The 16,995-nt window shown below is 41.4% G+C and overlaps 1 protein-coding gene across 3 annotated transcripts in view; it reads left to right on the plus strand.

Annotated features, from left to right (window-relative positions):
• The first annotated feature begins 3,664 nt into the window (after positions 1 to 3,664).
• The window catches only part of MAP3K7CL (MAP3K7 C-terminal like), a 50,383-nt gene continuing 37,052 nt past the window's right edge, over positions 3,665 to 16,995 (plus strand). Inside the window, exons 1-3 of one of the 3 annotated variants that reach the window (XM_019528805.1) lie at positions 3,666 to 4,044; positions 6,887 to 7,031; positions 7,375 to 7,483. In XM_019528805.1, coding sequence (XP_019384350.1) covers positions 7,414 to 7,483 — 70 coding nt within the window. In that variant the 5' untranslated portion in view covers positions 3,666 to 4,044; positions 6,887 to 7,031; positions 7,375 to 7,413. Of the gene's footprint in view, positions 4,045 to 6,886; positions 7,032 to 7,374; positions 7,484 to 16,995 lie in introns of those variants that run through there. The other 2 variants (XM_019528806.1, XM_019528807.1) reach the window with 2 other exon arrangements.

Here is a 16,995-nt window from a genome sequence, read left to right on the forward strand (position 1 = left end):
GCAAACTACAAACAATCTAAGGCAGAGGGGACTCAGATCCTGTAAGTGAAATACTGGTCTTGTTGAAATCATTGGGAGTTTTACCATGGATGTCATTGGAGCCAAGATTTTACCTTAGGTCTGTAAACCTACAAAAAAATACTTCAAAAATAATTCTCTTCAACCAAACCAAATAAACCTGTTACAAATAATACTTGGAGAGAGCCTCCTCCATTTAAATCAATAGCTGCTGCTGTGGTTTTATTCTGAAATCTCAGTAGCAATTCATGGTTATGAGCAAAGTCAAATCTTCCCCTAAATTAAATAAATAAGGATTGTTCCAAGTATCTTTTCAGAAATGTAATTACTACAGGGGGATAAAAGAATAAATTGAGGAGCCCAGTCCTCAGGCTCTGAGCAAGTCACCAGGCTCATTAGGAATATACTAGTCTGGAAACAGCCTTCTGGGCCACTAAGACTAGTCCCCTCCATCTGCAGCAGAGGGACCACAGGTTTGTCTATTCCTGTCTTTCACACACCACAGCCCTAGAACACTCTTGGGGGTGGGGGGCACCTCCATGCCACATGGGAGATCTGGCCACTGCCCATGTCTTGTCACTAAGGTAACAAGGGATTAGTTAAATTAATATATGCTCGAGGATTCTAGGAGGAAGACAATGCCCTGTTTTACAAAGAAAGCATGCTGTCTTTGTTAGTCTCACCTGATACAAAAATTCTTTCCTAAACCCAAATATGGTAATCGGTTTGATCCTGAGTCAAGCACTTAAGAGATTTCTCAGTAGTGATAGGAACTCTAGCAGACACCAGTCAAAATCCCATCTGTAGCTGTGGTCAGTATACAGTGCTTCAGAGAAAGATGAAAAAATCCCGGAAGCTAAACACTGTATTCATGTGTAGGAGGCAATATTCTTTCTGGCAACTAGTAGAAATCATGAAGTATAAGACTACCCAGTACTTTCAGCAGAGAGACCGAGTTTCCTTTTAACACCACCCCCCCCCCATTGAGATTCCCGGTACTTGAATTCACATATCATATGTACTGATTAATTGTTCCAAGAACACCTCTCCTATCATACTATCCTTTCCATAAGCTTATCAGATTCCTTGCCCACTCTGCTTTGTTTGATAACCATTTTAGAACTTCCCTCTTTTGATTGTTAGAAACCGTCTTCAAATTTCCAGTCTTAATTTGTTTGTATCCATTTGATCTTGTGCCAGTATTGTCCTTCAACTTTAATAGCTCTTCTCCTTTCCTGATATTCATTCTGGGATGAATAATGAGTGTATTTATAATCAGATCTCCTGATCTAAACAAGCCAAGTTCTTTTAATCTCCTTTCATGAGACAGATTCTCCATTACCCTAACAATCCCAGTAAACCTTTGTCCATTTGAATTATTTTTTTTTAACCTGGGTGATCAGGACTCCACACCATATTCCAGATGGAGTCTTATGAAGGCCTTGTACATTGTACTAAGATTTTTGTGTCTCTACTAAAATACCACATCAAATACACTTTTGAATTGTATTATTCTTTTTACAGCTATGTGACACTGGCTCACAGCAATCCTGTGATTGATTAGTATTCCCAGGTTCCTCCTATTCCTCTAATGCTTTCAGATGAGTTCCTATCTTTCAGCACAAGTGTAAAACAGAATTTTCTGTGAAGCACTGTATCAAATGCTTTTTTTGAAGGGTGCCAAATGTATGGCCCAGAGGCCAGATCTAGCCTGTGGATCTGCTCCATTCATCCCAGGGGATTACTGGGGGAGGCTTGCAGTTTGTGGACATGGACAGGGGTTATGGTAGAATCTGGAGGCCCTAAGGCTCCAGGGGATGTCACGAGCTCTAGAGGGTGAGAGAAAGCTATGTGATAGCCCTCAGTCATCCTGCTGTCATCTGGCCCACAGCTGCTTGCATGCCCCAACCACAAGTGGCTTTCTGGCTTATGGCTACTTTCCGTATTGCTGCTATGATGCCACCCCTACCCTGGTAGCCACTGTGGGGGCTACCACTGCTGTAGCCACCATGGTAGCTGCGATACCAGTCATAGCCACTGCGGCCACAGTGGCTAGTGCAACCATTGCTGCTGTCTCAAATTGCTGTAGCTGCTGCAGTTTCAAACTATGGTCCAGATTCAGCTTGCAAGGAGTCCCCACAGTTTAGATCAGCTCTGGGGCCCAAAGTGAGTTTGACAGCCCTGTTTTACCTAAATCTACATAGATTGGGCCCACTGCATAGCTTTGTGCCTATGCAGTCCATTAGTCTGCTATGGAAGGATACAACGCTGGTCTGATATGGTTTTTCCTTGGAAAAAAAACATAATGCATCTTGTTCCACTTCAGTTTAGCTGCTTATCCTTGATTATGCTTCCCCAATATCTATTTCATACTTCTTATAATACTGTGGACAAACATAAAGCCTTGTAATTACTGAGGGCACATTTTTCCAGTTTCCTTGTTTCCTGGGATCAATTCATGGTTTCTGTGCTGGCTGTTTAACACAGTTAGAAAATAGGCTTACTCAACTCTGCTACATTATGCCTAACCCTGCATAGTAGCTCTGCCCTGGTCTCTCCTACTCCTCAGCATAAGGCCATTCCTTGAGGAAAAAAGGAGTAAGCAATGTGTCCTTCTGCTCCACTTACCCCTAAGTACGAAATGGCCTCTCAGGGCCACAGGTATCTGGGTATACATTAGAGCAGCTACTTGGTTGTCTGATATATACTTGGGTGGGGTCATTCCTTTAGCCAATACACAAATGGGGGAGAAATAAACTTGACTTAAAGCCACTTGTTTTGCACCAAATGCACCTTAAATGAACCACAGGATGTCTGTCTGCATGTGCATCTGTGGAGACATTCCAGAACATGGGATCTGGGGACAGATAATCCGTTTAATTCAATTTATTATTTTTAAAATAAGTTAACTATTTATTTTTTCAAGCCAGTATAACAACACTGGCAGAAGCTATATTGTCTGTCAACCAAGCATCTTATATTATCCACTGCACTGTCCAACAGCCTCAGTTGTCCAAGGGAGGATATGCAGCCAAGTGGGTGTTTAACCTTTCCTTGCAGTAACTGTTTCAGTCTAGACAACATTTTTGTCCTCCCTTCCCCCCAGCATTTTCAGAATCAGTTATTCATAACCTTACTTGTACTTTCAAAACTGACTAGCACAGTGGGAAATCTCACTGCTAACTTTTCTGAATTCAGCAGAATCTACAAGCTGTGTTTTCAGTGAATTAGTGTCAGTTCCTGTCCCAAAAGATGTGTAAATACATCTGCCTTCAGAATGCATTTATGTGAACAGGCAGGGGCTACAAAAGCTTTGTACATGCTACTAAAGTTAGTCCATTGTCTCTTTAGTATCATAGACCTATCATGTTAGACAGGCACTCTTTCCCAGAGCTTTTACAATCCTAACCTAAAACACCAACCTCATCCTTGTTGTTAGCTTTGATAGTTGCTGCTATCATTTGATAGTTTGCTTGTAGCTAGTCCAAGTTGGCAATGTCACCCCAAGCTGATTGGAGCCACAGACATTTTTGCTGACTGGAGTCATGCTGTCTTTGCCAGTTTGCTGGAATAGACACAGACACTGATTGGGTCATGCTGAAAACATTCCTGTCCTATGAAGCAAGTCTGTTTGTATTTTAAGTTTGCCAGGACTAATGAATTAAAAATCTTGGACTCTCCACAGTTTGCTGCTTAATAATGCCTCTGACAGAAGGATTTTTTTCTTTCCTGAAGCATGACAACATCATAATCACTCATTGTTGGAAAGGAAAGGAAAGGAACGGAGAGTGGAATTGTGAAGACAAGGGGAAAAGGGTGGTCTTTTGGGGCAGCAAAGCCTATGGGAAGTGCAGGTAGCAGCATGTTGCCCTAACAGCTGTCTCAGCTTCTCAGACCTTGTCAGTCTGTTGCTATGCAGCAGGTGCAGCCTTTTCTTTTATTGAATCTTTACTCCATAAAGGCAACGACAAGCCAAGGCAGTGGCTGGCCCTGGATTATACAAGTGCAGACACTCCACTAAGTGAGGTAAGGCAACAGGTGTGAAAACTGAACTAAACTGATAGAGCTGTGGCAGCACATAATCTGAGTTCGGCTACAGATTTTTATGAAGAAACAACAGCCAGTTCCACAGGCAGTTGTCACGAATATGGGACAGCGTGCTGGGATTCTTTTAAACACCTTATTAAGCCAAATGTTGCTCACACACATACTTCTCTATCTGCAGAGATATTCAGTTTTTTGTATTGGGAAACCTAGCGGGAATTTTGTGGGCAGTCGGTCTGTTGCATTTTCCTCAGCTGATGGGGCACACATCATTCTGTTTGCACACAGAGCATGGGAAGGACGATTCCCATTCCTTCTTGGTTTCTTTGTTTATCTGTCTTTTGATGATGAACAGCTTTCGGGATTTTGGATAAAACTGGCAATAGCTTTACTGCATACATTAGGATGTGAGATCACTGGTTAGTAAGCGGTGTGTATGTAGGCAGGGGATTAATTTAGAGTCAACTGGGGGGAAAAAAACCCCTCTACTCCTTTGTGTGATGTTAAAAATCACCATTCAGTACTGGAGGAAGTTCTTATTTTTGTCCTCTGATAGTGGGTGGCTAAAATAATGGTAATCTGAAAACAATGTCGACCACAGTGTGTGAGCAAGATAAAACCACACGTTTGCTACACACATACTAGTCTGGCAAACTCAAGACTTCCTCCAAAGTGCACCTAATAGATTTGTTGTTAATGATATTAATTTCTAGGAATGTTTTTGTTGCTGCTCTGTGGTATTAAGTATAAAGCATCTTAGCATGTGAAGACCTTTTTAACGATTGTAAACAGATGCGCAGCATGTCTAACACAAAATACAGTGATGAACAGCTTTGTGCTTAGTGTGTAAAATCTCTCTCTTTTGCTTGAGGTTAGTTTCATAGGAGCATGTTATGAGAAATAATTCTGCCTTTGCAGTTTTTGGTTTTATTTCAGCAAAAAAGCACAACAAAACATGCAAAGTCTCAAACACTTTTCACAAAAAGAGACCAAGAGAGACGGAGATATTACTCCAATGTAAAAACCTCTTGGCAGTTTAAAAATAATGTTCTTCAGTATGTAGCAATGAACTTTAAATTTAAATATTCTCGTGACTTAAGTGGTCTTTGGATCAAGCCCAACATACATTTTGTGTTAATCTACTGAACAGTTTTGGTTTCTCTTCTTGACCTAGCACTAGTCGAACTTTTGTGTACGGACCTGATCATCAGTAATAAAAGCAGGCAGTGGGGGTACGCATGAGACTCCCTCAGGCATCAGGAGAAAAAGTGGCTCCCAGCTGCAAATAATATTTATTCAAAGTAAAGTTTCTGGATGTTTTTATTTTAAAGAAAATCTAAGCACTGTAAAATATGTATTATTTGATCAGTGCATTACTGTGTAGTGTTGCCACAGGGTAACTGAATTGCTCTGCTAACTAAATTTGAGCTAGACAAAGCAAATCTTATTGCAAAGTTATCATGCTAGGGAAGAATTTCGCATGCTTAATGATGTTCTGTTCTGCTGATTTTATGAGATGCTCAGTAATTAAACTTGACATCAAACGGAGAAGTGGGATTTTAATGTAGTAGAACAAATATTTCTTTCTAAAATATTACTGAAAAACCGAAAGCTGGTTGGCTTAGAGAATTTTTTTTCCCTTGCCACCAATTATGACACACTGTCAACAGATATATAGTATATAGTTTAGTAAATATATCATACTTTCCAGAATAATTTGATCTCTAATTGACTTATGAGGTTCTACAATGATGTATTATATATTTAATTTCAGTAACATAGTATCCACTGAGGTGAAATAAATACTATTCACTGCTGCATAATATCTGAAGTTTTCTTAGCACTCATAGGGCCTGGACACCTGAAAACATACCACCAGTATAACTTACATTGGTTTTGTTCACCTACGTAAGTTTCACTGGTGTACAGAGTGAACAAACAAGCAGCTCTCCCAAGGTGGCTGCTGTAGTAGGCACCATTACAGTGCCTTACAATGTTTTAACCTGTTTTTATTAAGTAAATGCTTATCATGGAAGCAGATACATGACAGTTACACTGATATAACTTACACCTGTGTAAAGTTATCCTTGCTTTTTCCCAGGGTGACTCCACACCAGTTTCTAGGAGGTTATATCAATGAATACATTCCTTATCTATGCAGAGGTGAGGGAAGATTATACTAGTGGAAATGTGTCATACATCTAGACCCTTAGGCTAGGTACAGACATTCAAAAAGCCTGAGGCAGAATCAATCTAAGTTACAGTTTTCTGTAAGTAAGACCATAGTTTAGATCAGTAGAGAACAGAACACACACATTCGCCCTTTGGTGAGAGTGGCAAATCTTAGACTGGGTTCCACCATTTTTAAGCCAGTCTGTGTGTGCCAAATTTCTGTTCTGTTATGCGTATAGACTGGTTTCTGATCAATTTCACCAATAAAAGTGTAATATATGGACCCTGGCCTCAGTCTCGAGGATAGATTCCTCACTGGCATGGAGTCCCAGCGACTTCATCTAAGTGCCATGCAAAGACTGGGCTCGCTACAATATTGCTGTCTTAATGTCAATGTAAGATACAGTAGATTTGATCTATCTACAAAGGTTCGCATGTTTGACTTGAGATCTTTCACAGATTTTTGCCCCAAACATCTGGAAGTCAAGCTATTCATAGTAAAGCAATGAGTAAAAGTTAGCCTGGGCATGTGGAAGTAATTTAAGCTGATCCAGTCTGGGTTGGTACTGACTGACAGTTATAAGTATTTGTTGTCTATTTGGTGCCTGATGTGAAATGAATTGGTGGTTTTGATCCGTTTCTTAATGAACAGGGATCTACCTCATTAAAACCACCATTTGGAGTTGGCAGTCTCAGAAGAAAAGCCAAGGACAGAGTAAAGCCCCAATCCTGCAGTCAAACCCATGTGGGCAGATTCTTCCATTCGCATGTAGTCCCACTGACCAATCACCACCAAGGTTTGGAGAATAAAACTGCTTTCTGACCTTTGTGGATGTGGCCCTCCAGGCCAAGGCAGAGACATGCCAAAAAGACGTTGAGCTGGGAGGGGTGAAGGGAGTTGTTCAGTCATTTCTGTACCTGATCTATTGATAAATCGGAGAGCTGAGGTTCTAGTTCTAAATTTTACTTTTGACTATTTTAAAGAGTTGGGAGGGGAAATCCAGTGTAGCTCTACCCATTTATCTTAAAAGTGCTGGGTTAGAATTAAAAAAAATACTGCTATAAATGCATGGTAATCATTCAGTAAAGGGTGTAATGGATTCACATGACTTGTAATGACTGTTGTTTCTATTATTGCAGCTGGAACACACAGGTAAAAAGTTAGGCTCAAGTGCCCACATGATCACCACAGCAAGGGTACCTGCTGATAAGCCAGTCCGCATCGCCTTCAGTCTAAATGACTCCCCAGGTAAAGTTAATTTTTACAGAATGAATCAAAATGAAAAGTTTATAGATTTTACATGTTCTTGTTAACTTTCAAATGAAGTCCAGGGGCATGGCTGGGCATTTTCATTAGAGTGAGTGTGATCAGTCTTCCTGTGTGGTAACTATAACATTGTTAGTGGACTTGTTACATTAAAATTGTTTGCTAAATAGCTTACATACAATCAAAATTAAATTTATGGCAGCATGTTGTGGAATATACATAAAACTATAATTGAATTACCAGATATATTTATATATAAATTTAAAAGATTTACCAACTATCCAGGCAACTCTTACTTTACAATGAAAGGACAGCTAGTATCTAAGGGAAAGTCAGAACTAGAAGAGACTCTCTTCAGCAGGAAGTGCCACCTGTGCCCAGCTTTGGGGAATGATTCAGGAAATGGACACTCTATGTGGCATGTTCCCTGACAAAGCCGCAGAAATTCCATTGACATTTGTCCTGTCAGCTAATGCTGACTGAGCTTTAATTTCCCCTACATTGCCTATGCACATGTGACCCTTGGGATTACATTCACATTATTGGCTGTACCTAATTTTTTCCAGATGCCAGAGAAGTACTGATGGGCATATTGTAAAAGTGAGAATGAAATAATGTAATCCAATAGCTGGGAAGTATTTGTGCTGGCAAGGGAGAGCCATGAGGCAGGGCAGCCTGAAAACCAAGGGTATAAGTTAGTTACCTATGGATCTGTCTGTGAACTCCTGACCTCTCTGGGCTCTGTGAAGCTTCATAGACCTTTTGCAGGACTCTCTGGGTGCACCTACACAAGCTGCTGACTGTGCAATCACCAAAAAATACTGCACAGTAGTGCATCACAGCACAGACAGTGCTAATACACTAATGCACAGCATTATTAGGCTGCTGTGCAGTAGCATCACCTAAAAGACATTCTCTGGTGCTACTGCGCAGTAACTCTGGCTACTGTGCATTTATTTAGTACTTGCTAATACAGAACTAAATAAAGGCAGTAGTGTCAAATGTAGATACACCTTCTGTGTCTTCTGAGTCTTCAGAGAGCTGTGTTCTGCTGCTTTCAAGTTATAGACCTCGAGGGTCCTGAGATCCTGCTTTTCTTCCCCCAGTGGAATTACACAGATGTCTTTTATTCTAGTACTTGTGAAGGAGAGAGGGAGGTGGGAATCTATCTAGTGAGAATCACTTGACCTAGATTTGTTTTGTGTTTTTTCATGCCATCTCTTCCTCCTGGTTTCACCAGTCCTCATGAGCTCCTAACTAATCCCAGCAGTAGTTGTTTACTTTTTTTTCTTTCCTTACATCTTCATTTTGCCTCCATTCTTTTCAATATTGACTGACATCTCACAGCTTTTTAATATGCTTCAGACACACAGCAACATATTCAGACATGGTATAATCAGGAACAAGTCCAGAAACTTCAACAGAATTGCAACCAATTTTAATTTGTCCCTTTGTCACAAATATATAGCACATGGTATTTAGCAAATAATACACTCTAATACAAAACAGTGGCAGAGAGAGATAATTCTTGCACGTATGCACACACAAAATCTTATAAATGTATGTTATTCAATGTATGTTTATTCGTATAATAAATCATATTATTATGGAAATATGAGTCATGGGACCAGACAAAGGCCATTTTAGGAAGAACAGCACACAGTTTCCTGTATTTTATAGGCATACAATCTAAGCTTTGGTGTTATGTTAACATAATTTTTGTCATATTTCTTTTAAAACATTAATATTTTTAAACAGTCTATCTTCCTAAATTTATAACTACTAACAAATTATGCTAGAACCTAAAAACCCGAGTCAATATTATAGCCACTTGCAGATGGATGTACAAACCCGTATGATAATGTACATGTATGAAGTTTCCTGCAAGGAACTCGCAGTTAACAGAAGATAAATATTAGGGAGGGAGGAAGGGACCCACATCAATATGTGTGATTATGGATAGCCCATTATATCATATCAATTATAATTAAAAGAATTTATTCAATTTGCAATTTAAGCGCCTAGTATTCCCACCTATGTTGCGATCTTTAACTGGATGGTTTTATATAGGCATCACAAGAGAAATAGGTAATGAAGACAAAGAAGAAGAAATAGATGTTTCTGTGACAAGCTTAACAACAGATGCAATGGGCAGATCTTGGGAAGGTAGAAAGTTATGCTGTCAGAGGCAAGAGGGCTGTAGGCAGCAGCAAGGTTATGAAGTGTTTGGAAGATGAAGACAAGAAGTTTAAACTTTTCAGTAATGTTCAGTACTGATGTTCCCTTCTCTTAATTTCTCTTCCCTTTTCACAGTGCTTCCTCAGCTTTGCTAATAATACCAGCCTGTCTGTTAACATTTATAGGAAAGTTCAAAACTACAGAAAAGTGATAATTTCTTGTTGAGTTCTGTATGACTTGGTATAAGTGTAAGAGACCCAGGGCCTGTATTATCTGGGTTTCAGCATGACTACGTGCATTACTGTTGCAATCCAAGGCATGGGTGACTGGTGCCTCCTGAGTCTCAGGGGACACCCACAGAAGGCGTCAGCAGCATTGGTGGCAGCGATGGAGCTGGCGAGCATCCACAGATGCCACTGGTGGTGTCAGTGGTGGGGGCGGAGCTGGCAAGCTCTTGCAGATGCTGCCAGTGGTGTCGGTGGCAGGGGAGGAGGTGGTGAGCTCCTGCAGATACGACCACCGGTGTTGGCAGCGGGGACAGCCCTGTTGGTGGGGGCGAGCACATGACCCAGGGTCCATTAGAGGACTAGAGAGAGTGTAGCAATCAGTAGAATATAAGCTGTATTTCACATTGAATTGCAACCCCTTGGGACCTGGCTGAAATATAAATCAGTGTAGTGTTTGATCATGTCAGGAGAATTCAGCACCTGCTATTAGTGGAAAGCCTAAACCTAGATATTAATATCAAATCTATTCAGAGAAGGCAAAGACAATAATCATAACAAGACTGATGTTTTATAGAAAGTGATATTCAAATCATCAGAGTGCAAAACAAGTATCTAAAATAGCTTCAGTTTTTAAGATAAACTTTAAAGGAAATAATCTACTGATTCACCATCTCACTGAATGCATCTACATGTGCAGTTAGCATGGAGAAATAAACTCTGGCTCAGTTTGCGCTGGAGTCAGCAGCTCCCAGGCACAGTACATACATGTACATCTGGGACCACAGCAGTTTGAGATGGGGTGGAGCAGTCTTGGACTGGCAGCAGGCTTGGGGTGGGGGAGTCAGCTTCTGATCCCAAGTGGTGGCATCGGAGGGGTTGGTTGGAGCACAAGGGTGCTACAGTGTGAGACTAGCCAGCACACAGTCCCCACAATGTCCCTCATTGTCCCAACCCTCATGCCCGAGCCAATCCCTGTCACTGTCTACACATGCACTGAGTTGGCATAAATTATTCCACCATAGGATAGTACTTGTCTCAGACAGTACCGTCCTATGGCGAAGTTAATTAATTTACTGCACCCTAATATGGTGTAGATGGTGATGCTTTACTGTGGACCTAATTTGTCAACTCTGCAATAAAAGGCACATGGAGATGCACCCACTGTCAGCTTTATCTGTTTAAAATTTAAAATCTCTTCCTCTTCTTTGCTGTTCTAAATATTTCTTTAAATAATTAATTTCTGCTTTGAAGAGAATTACTGCTCTCAATTCAGAAAAGTTTTCTTTTTTAGTTCTAACTATAAAGCATTTCATGATATATCACGCTGTCCCAGGGCCTGAAAAAATAACCAAAAGGAAGGGAATCAAACTCATTTAATTTTTTCTTCATTTTTGTTCCATTTTTCTCATGGTGGCAAGCCCCACCAAGTCAGGCTGAGTTATTCCACTAGGGCAGCATCACAACTTCCTGGGATAAATTTAAAATGTAACCATCTATAGAAGGAAAGAAAAGAGTATTTCTTCTGACGGGGATTATCTCAGTGGTTAAGACTGTAACCAAGTATTGCGTAGGAGATATGTTGATGGCAAAAATGGTTGTCAACTCATGAAAAGGGGTTTATTTTGTATTATTGACCTACAAGAAGAGAGTTGGCTTATGTTATGTATAAAACAGTAATGTTATTGTGTTCTAATATTGTTGGATGACACTGATCACAAAGATGATTAAATCCTGGCCAGCCTAGTGCAGTATTTCTATTGTGAATGTGGGCTGCCTAGTTCCTTAAAAGGCTCAAGGACAGTCTGAGCAGCTGCTCACAGCACTGCTATATAAAAATACAATTTTATTATGCATCTCTTAATGTTATATATCTATATCTATATCTATAGATATCTATGTTTGGCTCTTTTACTCAAGTTCACTAAGCTGGTATCAATCATAGTTTCTCTCAGAGCTGCTCTGCACACCAAGCTGCACCAGTTTAACTTAAGGTATGATTTAAAATAGGATAGTTAAGTCAGCACTTAACTAAGGCTATATGGGCAAGCTCATTTCAGTCTATCTTAAGTCAGTTAGGAACAGTTTTAAGCTCACCTCTCTAAAGTAAGCTGTAAGAGCACCTACACAGAGGTTTACCTCAGTTTATCTGTGCCAATTGAATTAAACTAATGCAGATTTGTATGTACCAGATATCATAGTTAGATCTTATTAACTATAGGTGTAGTTAGTTAGAAATAGCTTCATTCTGATTGGATATTATGAGCTTGTCTACAGCCTGTGGAAATGCCAGCTGGCTATGTTTCATGGCTTCATAAAACAACTCCTTGGCAAGTTGTGGGGGGAAAATGCACGCTTGCACGTTCCTCTCTGGAAGGTAAGCTTGAATCCAGTTATAAAATGCTGATGGTACTATTAGGTAATACTTAGCTATTGAATTAATGATTAAAATTGACTATCTCTTTTTCTCGACGGCAATTGACTAATCATAACTCCTTTCCCAGAAAACTTACTGAGAAAAAAAACAGTTTCCTTTCACAGCATCTAATGAAGTGAACTTGGGTTCATAAAAGCTTGTGCTCTATGTATACCATGTATCTTATTTAGCTAGTCTATAAAGGGGCATATCTAAACTGCCTTCTGACTGACTTCAACCTAACACTACCTCATTCTTTTTTAATGCAGTTGGCTGGAAGCAGAACAACACAAATCTTCTCTTGACTCCTCTCTTCAGCTTTGTGATCATTTTGTCTAATAATCCTAATGTGATCATGAGGAACCCTGTCTTTTGGTTATATTTAGCTACTTAAGTCAGCAAGTTTATGCTTGGCAGTAGGGCTATGGACAGACATTACACATAAACCAGTTTAAATGATCAGAAACTGGTTTAAACCTGCAACAGGATAGGTGTTCAGTGCACACAAACCAGTTTGAAAATGGCTGAAACTGCTTTGAGATAAACCTGGTTGAATGTAGTATCAGACTTAACTGATTTGGGTCAAACCAGTTTATGCAATGTCTGTCCCAGACCCCATGCTGGTTTCAGATAAACCAGACTCTCCCAGCATCCCAGCATGCTCTCTGGGCTGGGCAGGGCTCTCTGCTCCACAGCAGGGCTGGCCCCTCCCCTCTCCTCCTTGGGCACAGCTCCTCTGGCACAGACTTGCAGACACAGCACGGTCTGCTGGCTTCCCCATGCCTCCCTCCCTGTCCCCTCTCACCACTTACTGCTTGAGCAGGGATCCCCTCCTCCCCTCTTCCCACAGCACAGACCATAGCCAGCATGTGGTATGCTAGCTAGAGCTGTATAAGGTTCTGGCAGAGACTGCAGACAAAGCAGGGTTTTCTGGCTTTCCCCTGTCCTACCCCACCTCACTGCTCAAGCAACAGTCCCCCCTCCCTCCATCCCATCTTCCACAGCATGGACCCCATCCCCATGGATCCTAGGCAAGTGGTGTGCTAGCTAATGCTGAGAGGTGTCTGTGTATGTCTCTTTAATTTCATTGGGACAGGCAGGCAGACAGAACAGGGCTTCTGGAGCTAACCAACAGATCACCCTGGTAAGCTGTTTTAAGAAGAGTTTAAGTAACGGAAGAGAGGCTATTGTTTTGCTAATTGGGTGATAAAGACTTACCAGCTCCAGGCTACCTTCTCACCTGTCAGTTTGCTGCAGACAGTCTGACAAACAGGGAGGGAGATTGAAAAGCTCCCTATCTTCAACAGATGCATGCACTGCACCCCCTCCTCCCTGCTTGCCTCAGAGTGCTAGCAAGGGTCTGGGGCTGACAACTTTCCCACCCCTTGAGCAGTTAGCCGGGAAAAGCCTGGGCTGGTGCAGTCAGACCTCCCTAATGAGAAAGTCCTGCCAGGGTCTGGCCACACACCCCTCAGCTCAAACCTGTGCAGTGGAAGGGAGGGCTGCTTTAGCACCCCTGGCTTCTAGCCTGAGCCACTGAAGGCATGTGCCTGAATTTCCTCAGTCCAGAGAGAATGTCTGTCCCGTTTCCAACCAGTTCAGTCTAGTCAGGTTAGACTAACCTTCAAAGGTTGAGTCAATTCAGGCTCAGGCTTTTTCAATGTCTGTCCCTAGCTTAGGTGTTTCTTCAGTTGCTCTTTCAAATCCTTCTTCCAGTTACCTGTCTTCTCTAATGGCAATAGTTCATTGCCAAATAAAAAATGATAGAGAAGAGAAGGTTGCTGATTTATATAATACATGTCCAGGATTTACAAACCTAGATGCCCAAAATCAGGCTCCTAAATCTGCACCTAGGACCTTGTTACACAGTAATTTTGGGCAACTCCTGGAGCTCTTAAACCCTGTATTGTCCACATATTAACACCTTAAAGTGGTTTTAAGCACTCATCATGCAGCTCAATATGATGCCACTACAGGACAGGATTATCTTTGATCTGTACTACCTAGCTCCTGTTCCATTAAGGTGTGGCCATTCCCCACAGATATGCCTCCCAAGCTGAAGTCCTCCAGTAGCCCAGGATCTCTCATGCTCCCACATGTGGAGCAGGGATAGGAGACTGTTTGTGGCCGGTAGAGCTCCAAGTTTTGTCCCTGCTCACCATGCCTCTAGTGGCAAGTCATAGTTGTGCAGGTGGGAGACAGTCAGAGAAGGTTTCTAGACTGAGGCTGTGAATGTCCCAAACTAAAACCAACACTGATCAACATTTGTGCAGCTCACAGCATAAGGTGTAATAAGGCCCCCAGACTTTACAGAGCTGGCCTCATATGTCAGAGATGATCAATACCCTTTGTTCCTACAGACTTAAATGATGACTTCTGTGCTTATCACTGTGAAAAAATCAGGGCATTGTATCATGAAGCTTATGATTATGGATCTAGGAAGCTAATCAGAAGTACCCAGTTTTAAAAATTTTGGCCTGTATTTTTACATCAATTGAAACTGTCAAATTGTGAAAATGGCTAGCTTAACTATGCAAAACCATAGTTTCCATGCCAAAAACTTTCATGAGCATATCTCAAAGTATTCTGAGATAATTAATAAATAACCCCCCCAACAAATTTATTATTAATAATATTATTACTGTCTGTTATTGTTCTATAGCACCTAGCAGCCTTAGTTACGAACTATGGCCCCTTCATATAAAGTGCTATCTTTGTACTGAGGCACTTATGGAGGCTAAGGTTACATACAGATGTTTCAGAAAATTAGTGGGAGGTTAGATCACGTTAAAAATGGCCACCCGATCTAACTTAGTTCATCCAAATGTGGTCCTTACACTTAGGTCCCTAGCTAGGTGGATCTAATGTGAATGGTACAGAAATCCAGAACAGTTAGATTGGTCAAAAGTGGCTGACCCAATCTAAGTTAGCTGGAACTCCTAGGTAGTCTAACTTATATCAGGTTTAGCAAGACCAATCTAACTGAACATCTGTACAGTTCCCAGCAGAGCCCTGGGGCTGCAAAAGCCCAGCTGCTGGTCCTAGCCCTGGGTAGAGCTGTGCTTTTCCTATGCAACCTGCTGGCACCAGGCTTTTTTTAGCCCTCAGCCCATTGCCCCTGTCCCAGATGAGCAACCTCCCCTCCTCCCCCTTGCAGACCAGCCAACCCACCTGAACCTGCCAAACACCCCATCCCGCAAGCTGCTCCTGGTGCTGGTTTTACTGGCATTCCCCAGTGCCATCAGCTAAGGAAGCAAGTCAGGGTGGGCAGGATGGGAAGGTTGTTTCATTGGGAGGTAGGGTTGTTCACCTGGGGGTGGGAGCATTGAGGGAGCTAAAAATAGCCCTTGGTTGGGTGGGGGGAAAGAGCCCCTCCATCTCCACAAGCACCCTCCTAAGACCCTGCTAATCTCCGCCCCCAGTGAACTGTGCAAGCCCCCTTGTGGACCCTGCTTGCCCCCGGATCTACCCCCTGAATCTGCTTTCTCCCCCCAGTTCCCCAAGCCCCCCTTTAATCCCCCTATCCCAATTTCCCTTAGGTCTGGTGTCCATTTTTAACTTGATCTAACCTCCACCTAACCTCTCTGAATGTCTGTACCTACCCTAAGACAACAGTCTGCTACAACAAATAGATGAGGGTAGCATAAATAAATGAAGAGGCAATACTCATTATTAGGAGTAGTTATTCTACCATCTGTCTGTCCAGGGGCTGCCCACTTATTTCTTCTTCTTCAACTAAGGATTGTTATTGCCTTTATAATGACGTTTATTAAGGAACAACTCCTCATGTGCTTCTTCTACAGGCAGACAATTATTGTTCCCCCACTATTTTGCAAATGAGGTAACTGAGTGCATAAGGTCACTTCAGGCAGAGCTGTGAATAGACCTCAGGGCTCTCATATAACAAAGCCAAATCTCATCCACTTAGCCAGAAAGCCTTTCAGGATGAATATGACAAGCCTGTACTTGTCTGCCTGTACTCACTGCTCCAGATGCTAGACCTCCCAAAGCCAGGAATAAAACTGAAGCACTCGGATACACACATTCCAGTATTGTCTCACAAATAGCTGTGTTACACAGGCAAAGTGTGAGTTGTGATCCTCACTAAGAGTTAATCCACATACAGGATAACAGCCTGTTGATATTACTAGTTGACTCTTTAACGTTAGTGGAAGGGATCTGTTTACTACTACCTATATCAAGGGGGGAAAATAGTATGTAATTATATCATTAAAGACTGGATCATAAAACAAATGCACAAGGAAGCAGAATTAAGCTGGCATTTTTCTAAATTGGAGTGTTTGATATTGCAATCTTAATGTTCTTTTAACATATTTAAATGTGTATATTAAATGCATGTGTGTATGCATAAGTAGGCAACTGGTTCCTGAGTTAATATGAAGACTCCAGAATACCTACAACTGTTAAAATTGGTTTTATAGCAAGTAAATTTAGCTTTTATGTTGATTTTGTTTTTGCATTATGTTTTTACTGTTTGTATTTTGGTTAACTGGAACTTTTCTGTAAGGGCAGAACAGGCTGGGGTAGTGAATTGTAGAGAGTGTATATCCAAAACTTCATGCTAGACCCAGGTTTCATTTTTGAAGGCATAACTTTGGCACATATTGGAGGCCTAGATGCCTTAGAACATTGTTAATGAAGTACAGAGCCTTCAT

This window comes from Crocodylus porosus, unplaced genomic scaffold (genome assembly GCF_001723895.1).
Source record: "Crocodylus porosus isolate Cpor-Errol unplaced genomic scaffold, CroPor_comp1, whole genome shotgun sequence".
In the NCBI taxonomy this organism is placed as follows: Eukaryota; Metazoa; Chordata; order Crocodylia; family Crocodylidae; genus Crocodylus; species Crocodylus porosus.